General features: G+C 34.6%; 2 protein-coding genes across 2 annotated transcripts; one reads left to right on the top strand and one right to left on the bottom strand.

Annotated features, from left to right (window-relative positions):
* The first annotated feature begins 1,913 nt into the window (after positions 1-1,913).
* Positions 1,914-3,740, top strand: LOC128863173 (phosphoglycerate kinase). The gene is made up of 4 exons (XM_054102172.1): positions 1,914-2,150; positions 2,205-2,313; positions 2,392-3,227; positions 3,288-3,740. Exons 1-4 carry the CDS (start codon positions 1,927-1,929, stop codon positions 3,526-3,528), a joined length of 1,410 nt encoding a protein of 469 aa, XP_053958147.1. The 5' UTR covers positions 1,914-1,926; the 3' UTR covers positions 3,529-3,740.
* On the bottom strand, positions 3,706-6,046 carry LOC128863172 (pre-mRNA-splicing factor CWC25 homolog). The gene is made up of 3 exons (XM_054102171.1): positions 5,789-6,046; positions 5,512-5,719; positions 3,706-5,448 (listed from the first exon to the last, which is right to left on the bottom strand). The coding sequence occupies exons 1-3, from the start codon at positions 5,804-5,806 to the stop codon at positions 3,866-3,868; spliced, it is 1,809 nt and encodes a 602-aa protein (XP_053958146.1). The 5' UTR covers positions 5,807-6,046; the 3' UTR covers positions 3,706-3,865.
* Positions 6,047-11,509: the final 5,463 nt, after the last annotated feature.

Below are 11,509 nucleotides of genomic sequence, written 5' to 3'. Positions count from 1 at the left end.
GTTGACATTTCGATTGTAACCTAGAGTTGCTAAACTACTTCCTATTCACAATGAAAATTATACCGTACATGAACTAACGAGAATATATCGCTATTTTGGCTTAACAGGAAATGTGAAGAGGTGGTTAGTGTAATAAGGACATTCACATACCAGACATTTGAAGAGTATGGATGGAATTCTGGATAAGAATAAGTTTCACTTGCTACATTACATAACGTAATTGTGCCAGAGTAATCAAACTATGTGAAACTTAAGCAAAATTCATATAAGTCCTGAACAATTCTCAGAATGCATTTTCGTTCCAACAATCTATAACATATTTTCATAAATTGGTTGCAGTTACACGTTCTCACAACTGACTAATTTCGTGGTCTAAGTGGCATCACTGCCTCTACGTGCAATACAGCTTCCAACCTAATCTACACGTACTAAAATATAATAAAATTTATTTAAAACGATTTGCAATAAAATATTCATCCTAACTCTCGGCTCGTATAAATCACATAATGTTTTCAAACTATCAAGAGCAGGCGGACAACAAACTGGCTTATTTGACAACATTTCCAAATGAACGATAATACACCATGACAACACCCACATTTAAAATAAGGTCAACGCATTCAATTAAATTTGACAGTTGTTATAAAATGAACTATTGAGTGTCGAGATGTCGAGTAACGCTCGTGAGGCTGGCGAGAATTCAATGTGTTTTGACCCCGTTAGACATTTTCTTGTAAGATTTTCTGAAGGCGAAAATCATATTCAAATATCCAAAAATCGTTAATGTCTTGTTGGAGACCCTATGCGCATAATGATAGAAACTTAATACCGAGCACATTCGATTTGACACCGAGCCGAAACAGATTGGACGTTTGACTTGAAAGGAGTACAGGAATAATCAAATTTAAACTAATCAGACATGAACATGCTGAGGGGCTGAAATTATTTCTTATATCTTAAAGTGATAAAGTGACAAAGGCCTCTGCAGACTGTACATGATTGGGATTTGGTCTATTGAATCTTGTCGTTTCTGCGACCAACCCAGGAGACTCCAATGCACATTCTCCTAGAATGCAGGGCTATAGTGCGAAGAAAGTTGAAACCTCTTAGCCAACTGCAGCCAGAAAAAAGGCACATACGCTCCATCCACCCAGCTCTACCCTGAGTTTAATAAGGGAATTGGGTCTGGATGAAGTACTGTGATCAGTACAGAGCACAAAAGACCATGAGCGCGAGGTGCAAACCTCATGAAGAATCTATGGTGTATATCTTAAGTGATTATATATTTTTGTATTTTAAATTTTTAGGTCCATTAAGTTGCAGAGACATGATATTGGCAGTATGATTAAGATTTAAATTTGTTGTAAGCTGTTAAATTAATTTCCCAAATAAATTAATATTATCAGTTTTGCTCTCTACTATAAAAAATTATTAAAAACCTACTGTTTTTTATTTCAAATTTAGTTTCTGTTGAAAAAGTATTAAATTGTATTATTACATTGGTATTTATGCTGATTTCAACGGTACTTAAATTTATAGGCGGAAATTAAAAATCGATGAGATGTCGAAGGTCTAAAGTCAACTTTAGGTATTTTAAAAATGTTAATATCAAAACACTCAATCCTCTCCAAAGTAGGGAACATAATTTCTTTTTTATATAAATACTGCTTAAAGTGGGAAAGGCTTCACATCAATATTTTACTTTAATTACATTTCAAAGTTTTATCGAACCTCATTTTTGGTTTGTTTTCTAACGATGCCGGGCATATTCTTTACTTGTTCCATTACATTTTATGTAATTGTATTTTATAGTACGCTATCACTTAAATATCAAATAAAAACAAAAATTTTAACGTGCTTGTTGAAAGTTTCGAAAGGTATTGGTAAAAATAACAGCTCTGCTTTAATTCGCGGTCTGCCCTTGTAATGACATTGAATCGGCTACTAAAAAATTTTGCCATTTCGATAACCACCAAGTACCTTCCTCGAATACAGACATATTTTCCGGTCCGACCGTCTGTTGGAATAAAAAAATTCGGGCAAAGATTATCATCTTGTGATAGCAACGTAAAAAGTAAAGGAAGTACCATGGCTTTCAACAAATTGAGCATTGAAAGTTTAGATCTAAATGGCAAACGAGTGTTGATGAGGTAAGTGTGTTTGTTACAACAAACTAAGTGGAATTGCATAAATCCAATTTTCAGAGTGGACTTCAATGTCCCGATCAAAGAGGGCAAGATTACAAGTAATCAGCGTATTGTGGCCGCTTTGGATAGTATAAAACATGCCCTGGACGCAAAAGCCAAGTCTGTTGTAAGTGAATGAATTTATTTTTTACCCAAATTCTTCCAACAAAAAAAGATAGTTGCGTTATAATAAATGTTTTTGCAGGTACTCATGTCCCATCTAGGTCGCCCAGATGGACAAAAAAATCTAAAATATACTTTGGCCCCCGTTGCTGATGAGTTAAAGCGACTTCTGGGTAAAGATGTGAAATTTTTGCCCGACTGTGTTGGACCTGAAGTGGAAAAAGAATGTAAAGATCCAGCAGTTGGCACTGTAATTTTGTTGGAAAATTTGAGATTTTACATTGAAGAGGAGGGAAAAGGTCTTGATGCAAGTGGAGCAAAAGCGAAAGCTGATCCTGCAAAAGTTAAAGAATTCCGTGAGAGCCTGGCCAAGCTTGGAGACGTTTATGTAAATGATGCATTTGGCACTGCCCATCGTGCTCACAGCTCTATGATGGGCGAAGGTTTCGAAAAACGTGCGGCTGGGCTATTGTTGAATAAAGAACTGAAGTACTTCGCACAGGCTCTAGATAACCCTCCACGACCATTCTTAGCTATTTTGGGTGGCGCTAAAGTAGCCGACAAGATTCAATTGATTTCAAATTTGTTAGACAAAGTTCATGAGATGGTGATTGGTGGTGGTATGGCCTTCACTTTCTTGAAAGTACTCAATAATATGAAGATCGGATCGTCGCTTTTTGATGAAGAAGGCTCAAAAATCGTCAATGATTTGGTCGCGAAAGCTAAGAAAAATAATGTCCAACTACATTTACCAGTAGATTTTGTATGCGGAGATAAATTCGCAGAAGACGCAAAAACTTGCGAAGCAACTGTTGAAGAAGGTATCCCTGATGGCTACATGGGTCTGGACATCGGACCAAAAACTAGGGAGTTGTTCAAAGAACCTATATGCCGTGCAAAAATCATCGTTTGGAACGGGTAAGTTCGTGTGCTGTATGTATGTACGTACATTGTAATTTAGTTTTTATATCGTTTTAGTCCATCTGGCGTTTTTGAATTCCCCAATTTTTCTCACGGTACAAAAGCCGTCATGGACGCTGTGGTCTCAGCAACTGAAAGTGGCACTGTTTCTATCATTGGAGGTGGTGATACAGCATCATGCTGTGCCAAATGGGGTACAGAATCCAAGGTATCGCATGTTTCAACCGGAGGTGGTGCTTCGTTAGAGTTACTTGAGGGCAAGACACTGCCAGGTGTAGCTGCTTTAAGCAATGCTTAAGAAATGCAATGTTAAGTTGGTAAAACACAATCAACTGTACGTTACGAAACTTTCGCATAGTAGAAATATAGAAAAATTATGCATTACTATTACAAAAAACATTAAGAAACTGCTTACTGAATAGGATTCAGTTATTTGTTCAAAATATAATATCAAAATCAAGTAATCATTTAGATGTTGAATAAAAATACCTATAAACTTGCACAATTTAATATCTTTTTTAACTTAGAAAAAATAAATACAATATAATGGGAGTGTCTGGAAGGAATTCTGTAAATTTTGTATCTGCAGATTTGTACCCATAATTAAGAAAATTTCCAGAACATAAAGTAAATGTTTACTTTTTCGTAAAGTTTGAGTTCATGGCAGCAGAAGTGCGTTGTATATTGTTCAAGTTTGAACGTATTCGTGATCCAACTGAGGATTGAATTGCAATCGCCTTTTTTACTTCTTTGTTGATAAATTCTTTATCGAATTCTTGCGATTTGTACTTTTCTTCTTCTCTGGCATTTGATTCGCGATGCTTTTGAACTGATTTCACGCGGTCTTCCTCCCGCCAACTGGCGTTTTCCATCATTTCGCGCAATCGTGCCTCCTTTTCCGCATCGCTTATTTTTTTTTTAGAGCTTGTGCTTTTACTTTCAACAGTCTTGGCATGTCGCCTGATAGTTTCATTACGATCTCTGGACCTTTGCCGCCGCTGTGGTGAACGTGAATATTTGCTTGGGGACCTCGAACGTTGCCTTCTTCTTGGATCTTTAGGCGACCGCGTTGCTGAGCGATGTTGGCCTTTGTGAATTTGAGGTGATTTCGACCGAGAGATTTTATGTTTTTGCCTTCTTTCATAATTCTTGAAATCTGTAACTCTTGGCCTCCTTTCGTGATCACTTGAGTGTTTTCTCTTTCTACTACCACTGTCTTTATTTATTGAGCGACTGGAACGTGAATAACGTCCACGATTGCGCTCTTGGGGTGATTTGGAACGAGAGCTTATATGATTTTGATACCTTTGTTGCTTTTTGTACTCTTGAACTCTCGACCTTCCTTCCTGATCATTCGAGCAATTCCATTTATTTTCTGAAAATTTCTCCTTTTCTTTCTCCATTGAAGGTGAACTGGAAAACTGACGTTTTCGCGGCTCTGCGGGTGATCGTGTTGCACTTGCATTGCAGTTTTTCGGTGATCTGGAACGCGAGTGTCTGGATTTTTGTGGGTTTCCATTTCTATTAAAATAAGTTTCACTTTCCCTTCTTATGCGATGTCTCGACTGTTTTGTTCTATAATTGCTGCCGTCACGATCGTTGCTGAACGAGCGATCTCGACGGTCTTTTCTGCTCCTACTTTTTGCCGCTTTATCCAACTCTTTCGTGATAGTCTCAAATTTAGCATCCATTAACTTTGAGAGGCTTAATACAGAAAAGTCTTCTTCCTTATTCAATTTTTTATATTTTTTTGCCAACTCCTTATCTAAATCTACTGCAGTAGCACTGTCTGAGTAGGAATTAGATGTGCTTTCTGGTGATGATTTAGATCGCTTTTTATGTTTTTTCTTTGATTTCCTCGACTTTTTGGATTTTTTACACTTTTTAAGCATCTCATCAGTCTTGAGAATACGATGTAGTTCCTTTAATTTTACTGGATTCTCCAAAATTTTTTTTCTCGACTCCATTTCACGTTGTTTAATTAGCATTAAAGGATCCTCCATAACTTTACGCTGCAAATCAACCTGTTCCGTTGATTCCATATTACGATAAGCTCGTATAGAGAAAGGTATGCACTCATGTTCAACATGATTTATAGATTGTTTCACACCAACCAAGTTTTGATCCTTCCGTTGTTCCTCAGCTTGCAGTGCCTCAAATGATTTGTCAATGGTTCTACCAAGAAGATATTCTTCACGATTTATTAACTCCGTACTGTCTGAAATAATTAATTTGTGATTGTAAGTACAGTTGCATAGATTAATTTTAGTCAATAGTATACTTTTATACATCCATTCCAACTTTTTGTCTTCTTGCGGAAGTATGCCAGAATTTCGACCAATCTGTTTAAGTTCTTCCCGAGTTTTTTCTTCTTCCATCTCTCTTCGCAAGTCTTTAAGTTTCTTGTCTTCTTGTGATTTGGCTTGCTCCGCTTTCCAGACCTTTTCTTGGTTTTTCATAGTGTGCGGATGCCACGACTTCTTCAAGTTCTAAAATTGAATGTAGTCCGTGTGTTTACTAAAATTTAATTTATCAAACTTAAATTTAACTTTTCTTACCAAATCTCCGCCTCCCATTGCGTTTGGGATTTTAATCAAGTATATTCTTGGAAATAAATTTTAAGTTTCTATATTTGCTGTTTGATTTTGAACTGCGATGAAATATTAGCCACGATGTATCACTCTTGATTGGTTAAATCTTTTAGCAGTTCTTAAATTTTCGATAAATAAAACATTGCGGATGCTCACGACCAGAAACAGTGTTATTAGTCAGCTGATTTTTCCTGATTAACAGAGTTGCTACTCTACTTCAGTACAATCAAACGAATTATAACATACAAGATTGCCTAGTATGGAATGAAAGCTAAACGTCATTTTCCTGTGTTCCAGGTAAATGAGAGAATTAAAAAGAAAACGTCAAAATGGCCAACAAATGTGGGAAAAACATGAACAGGTATATTTATATACACATATGTATGTTATATAAATATAATAGTCGAAACGTGTTGCTGTTGTTGTAACATTCTGTATTATCTCAGCCGAGTTACTGCTATGACTGACGGTTAATCTACTTACATGAAGTACAAGTGAAGTACAGCGAAGAGTAACAATATTCTCTAGCAAGAATGATAGAAACAAGATTGCGCCCATGAAAGAGTGCGTGACGTCACGTTTGCCGACTTGTGCAGTGCTGCCAACCATTTGCTCTTCGCAATAAATTTAATGTTTTTTATACCCAAAATGCGAACAGTTTTAAGTTTGGTGTTTGTTTCTTTTTTTTAATTTAAAGCTACGGAAACTGTAAGTTAAAAAAAAACTGTATTATTAATCAAAAGAAGGTTAAAACATGCCACTTTGAGAAGATTTTAGTTCTAATGAAAATTATAAATGTGTAATCGTTTCTTCCGATCATCAAGCCTTAGTGGGATATAGGGCATTAAGAGGTGTATTCATAGTAAAAATAAGCAAAAGAATACCAGAAAATACTAAAGAAACCATAATGACATTTTTACAAAAAGGGTACCTTATCTAGTTGCATAGCCTCAAATATAGCAAAAAAATCGTTTATTTTAACAAAACAAGTTCATAAATTAAATTGTACATAACCATAACACATTTATTTAAAAAAGCGCAACTTGTCACGCATATAAAGTTCTTTAAGTAATTCAATAAAAATTTGGTATTTTATTTTCTTTAAATGGGCAGTTTAGTGCGTTTTTATATCCAAAGCTAGGAAACACTGCAGTAGCGGGAGAGAGATTTGACTGCTGAAAGCAAAAGAGCACCAAGAACAACTGCAATCGCGGACAATGCGACCAGATGTTAAAAAAAGTATAGCCACATAAAGCTACCGAAACTGTAAGTTAAAAAAACTGTATTATTAAACAAAAGAAAGTTAAAAAATGTGACTCTGAGAAGATTTTAGTGTTAATGAACATTTGTTGGTTCTTATAAAATTTGATATTTTGAAAGGGAAAATTTAATTTTTTGTTATGTTAGAATATTAAATTTTATTGAAAACCTTTTTACACGCTTTAAAAAGCGTTTGATTTTACTGAATGCGAATTAAAACCATAGAGGTGTAATCGTTTTTTCCGTTCCTCAATCCTTAGTGGGACAGAGGGCATCAAGAGGTGTATTTATAGTAAAAATAAAAAAAATACCAGTATATATTGAAGAAACCATAACCACATTTTTAGAAAAAGAGTACCTTATCTTGTTACAGAACCAAAAAAGTCGTTCTCTTAAAAAAAACTCACAAATTAAATTGTATATAACCTAGCACATTTATTTAAAAAAACGCAATTTTAAAGACAATTTGTTGCTTACAAAGTTCTATAAGTAATTCATAAAAATATGGTATTTTATTTTCTTGAAATGGGCATTTTAGTGCGTTTTTATATCCAAAGCTAGGAAACACTGCAGTAGCGAGAGAGAAATTCCACTGCTGAAAGGAGAAGAACACCAACAGTAATCGCCATCGCGGTGTGTTAAGCTAGATATACACGAGGCAACCGTTGAAGCAACGTGTTGCCTTTGTTTAAGAAACACGTTGCGACCGTTGCTTCAATCTCAGTATTGTGTTAAACTGTGGTGCAGGAAAGGTAGCATTTTTATTAATTGTATTGTATTCATTTTTTAATTGTTCGTATGCTTTTTTTCTAAAATTTTTATTTTTATATTTTTCACTACTTATATCCTACAGCTCTCTCAAATTTTTATATTCGTTAATAAAATTAACATAATTTTCATTATTTTCAATTGCCATTTTTCCCTTTACTCCGCACGAACTTTCTTCTTCGCTTGTTTTCAACGAACTAAACGAGTAAAAGCAGTAAACAATGATACACACGAAGCAACGGTTGCAGCAACCTATCCCAAAAATCAAATTTATTTGATATTTCAGGCAACGGTTGCAGCAACACGAAAATCAATTGGCAACACAGCTACACACGAGGCAACGGTTGCTTCAACATGGCCGTGTTGCTGCAACGGTTGCCTGGTGTGTATTTAGCTTTAAGAATACGAGTAGTAAAGCTAAATAAAACTGAGTGAATTATTGAACTAATTAAAAAAATGTATATTTACAAAATTATAAACATTACATTTTAATTAGAACAGGTTAGAAAAATGTCATGAAGGCAGAACTAAAACTCCGAGACTAAATAATAAAAAAAATGCTAAATCAAGTTACGAAAATGGTAATCTGGCCAAACTGGAGCTAAAATCACGTAACTCATTGTCAAATTTGCTGAGAGCAAAGTAACGGTACCGGGATAGGAGCCATCTCATTATTCTTTCCATCATGGATACAACCATTTTCGCTAGCGTCGAGCTTAACTCGATAACTTTGTTGTTGCTTTCGCATGCAAATTTTTCGTTAAGTTAATCCAGGAAAGAAGTGTTGAATAGAAGAGGCTTAAATCACTTTTCTACTTTTTATACAGTAGGTTGTGTTTTTATGCGGCTTTTTTTATGCGGTTTTGAAATAGTGCGGTTTTTTTTAATTAAAAAATGCATGTCGACCTATCGGGAATTGTACATATAAACAAGATTCTAAACCAGCTAAGCAAAAACTCATCACAGATTACATCAGAAATGCTAACCCTACAAGTATGGAACCGCCTGCATCACCATCTAGATCAGACGTGTACATTTATTTCCTCAAGTGACGAAAGTGATTTTACGCCAAATCCTAAACGAATGCGCAACATGTGGGTATTGTCTGATTCTATTTCTGACGTAAACTTAGTTTTCGATTCTGACGTTTCTTAAATAAAGATATAATTTTCAAAAATACAATATTTAGTTTATGCGATTTTATTTAATTATTTCAGATTCATGCGGTATATGGAACGTATCTATAGTTTTAATATGGGACTAGTGCCCTTTTTTTATGCGATTTTATTACATTATTTCAGATTTATGCGGTTCTTAGCACTTTTGAAACGTATCTATTGTTTTACTATAGAACTGGTAGCTTTTTTTATGCTGTTTTTTTTATGCTGTTTCTTGCGGCACGTATCTACCGCATAAAAACAGAATCTACTGTATTCACACATCCAACTTGAATACTTTGTCCGCATGCTGCGTAGTTAGCAAATTGTGAGATTGTTTTAAATTAAATTTAAGTATTTGAAGAAAAGAAATGGGCATAATGTGCGCATTGTTTTCAGAAGCGTTCGCGCACCATTTTGCAGCTATATTTGAATTACACGCAAGAGCTATATGTAACTAAACAAAAACTCACTTTCAAAAACGCACAGTATTAACCGAATTTGTCAGTATAAAATACATTAATGAACAAAAAGTTCAAAATTGATATTTAAATGAAATTATTCAAAATTGAAATACAAACAAAAGTAATATAATAATAATATATTAATGAACAACATAAACATAAATACAAATAAATATATTACATAAAATATTGCAATTTTAATATAATATAAAAAGTGGATTGCAAAGAAAAAAAATTATTAGAATAAATTAGAGCAGATACTTTAATTTTTTATAACTGAATTAACAGCAATATGTTTGTAAAATATATCAAATTTTAATCCCTTACCTACGCTTTTCAAGCATAAAATTTTTACAAATTTACATATATAAATAACACTTTTCAATAAAATTTCATGTATACAAAATGTATTCATATAACGGGTGATTTTTTAGCTATTAACTTTTTAAACAGCTGACGCACGTTTCGTGTTTTGTTTCTCTGTCAGACATCTTCAGTTTGTTCTATAATTTAACCATGAATCGTCTTACAAATGAACAACGCTTGCAAGTCATTGAATTCTATTATTGAATTTTATTATTAAAATGTGTGTTCTGTTAAGAAAGTTTATCGCGCACTTCTTCCATTTTATGGTAAGTTTAACCGACCCACTAAAGCGGCTATTCGAGCTATTGTGACTAAATTTAGAACCAAATTAACATTATTGGACATCAAACCACCAATACGTTTACGTAGAGTGCGAACTGAATAAAATATCACTGCTGCAATTATCGATTCGTCGCCGTTCGCAACAATTGGGCCTGTGTTACTCAACAACGTGGAACATTTTGCGAAAAGATTTAGTTGTGAAGCCTTTCAAAATACAGCTAGTGCAAGAATTGAAGCCAAACGACTTACCGGGCTCTTGGAAAGTTGGCCGATGATCCACTTTTTTATCTAAAAATTGTGTTCAGCGAGAGAAGATCAGCCAGAAGAATTGTAAGAGCTACCAATGTATCCAGAAAGGGTCACTGTTTGGTGCGGTTTATGGGCTAGATATATCATTGGACCGTACTTCTTCAAAGATGCTGCAAATCGTAACGTAACTGTGAATGGTGAGCGCTACCGTGAAATGATATCCAACTTTTTTTTGCCCAAAGTGCAAGAGCTTTACTTGCATGACATGTGGTTTCAGCAAGACGGTGCGATATAACGCCTTTAGATTATTTTTTGTGGGGCTATGTTAAACCTCATGTCTATTCAGACAAGCCTGCTTCAATTAACGCATTGGAAGACAACATTAAAGCATTTATATGTGACATACCGGCCGAAACATTGGAAAGAGTATGCTAAAATTGGACTAAGCGGATGGACCACTTGAAGCGCAGTCATGGTTAACATTTGCATGAAATAATCTTCAAACATTAAATTATATGGACTGTACTATCGATTTAAATAAAAATTGCATGCATTTTTTTGAATTTTACTTGTGTTTTTTTGAAAAACTTTCCTATAGCTTTTAAAAAATCACACTCGTACACAAGGTGAATTAAAAGTAGAAGACGAGGAGTTTTAAGATGCTTTGGCAATTAATTTAAATTATTATGCTTCAATTCAATTTATTTTAAAATAAATGTGTATGTATTTATAAATATTTAAATCGCGATATTTTTCCATTAACTCAAAAGCGAACTGTTTCGTCAGTTATTTTTGGTACCTTTTGGTAGCCTGCCATTTGTAGCCTAGGGTGTGGCAATGCTTAAGTATTGAAACGAGCTCCTGGGCGCTGTCACGTAATATGAAAGAGCTTTGTATTTTATTATCTACATATGTTATCTGTGTCATCTATGTTCTGTAATTAAAATGGAGTCAATCTCCCCTTATGAACTACTTTGGCTTTCCTATACAGTTTCTCATTGCTCACCTTATACGAACCTTCCTAGAGTGCTTGCAGTTTTGGAGAAGCCTCTCTCTTTGCGGATTATAAAGTACCAAGTAACCTTCGTCAAATCGATCCTTCACCTTTTAAGGTATTGTACGTGTTTTCTTCATCCTAAGCA

Source organism: Anastrepha ludens, chromosome 5 (assembly GCF_028408465.1).
Source record: "Anastrepha ludens isolate Willacy chromosome 5, idAnaLude1.1, whole genome shotgun sequence".
Classification (NCBI taxonomy): domain Eukaryota; kingdom Metazoa; phylum Arthropoda; class Insecta; order Diptera; family Tephritidae; genus Anastrepha; species Anastrepha ludens.
Note: the sequence above shows the minus strand (reverse complement) of the source record. Positions and strands in the feature narration are given on the sequence as shown.

What these genes read in the sequence shown, in the direction of transcription:
- LOC128863173 (XM_054102172.1), top strand. Translation starts at nt 1,927, where the DNA reads ATGACATTGAATCGGCTACTAAAAAATTTTGCCATTTCGATAACCACC. An exon ending in ACGCAAAAGCCAAGTCTGTT is followed by an intron (nt 2,314 to 2,391) that starts GTAAGTGAATGA and finishes ATGTTTTTGCAG; the next exon opens with GTACTCATGTCCCATCTAGG. An exon ending in AAAATCATCGTTTGGAACGG is followed by an intron (nt 3,228 to 3,287) that starts GTAAGTTCGTGT and finishes ATATCGTTTTAG; the next exon opens with TCCATCTGGCGTTTTTGAAT.
- LOC128863172 (XM_054102171.1), bottom strand. An exon ending in GTTGGAATGGATGTATAAAA is followed by an intron (nt 5,449 to 5,511) that starts GTATACTATTGA and finishes TAATTATTTCAG; the next exon opens with ACAGTACGGAGTTAATAAAT.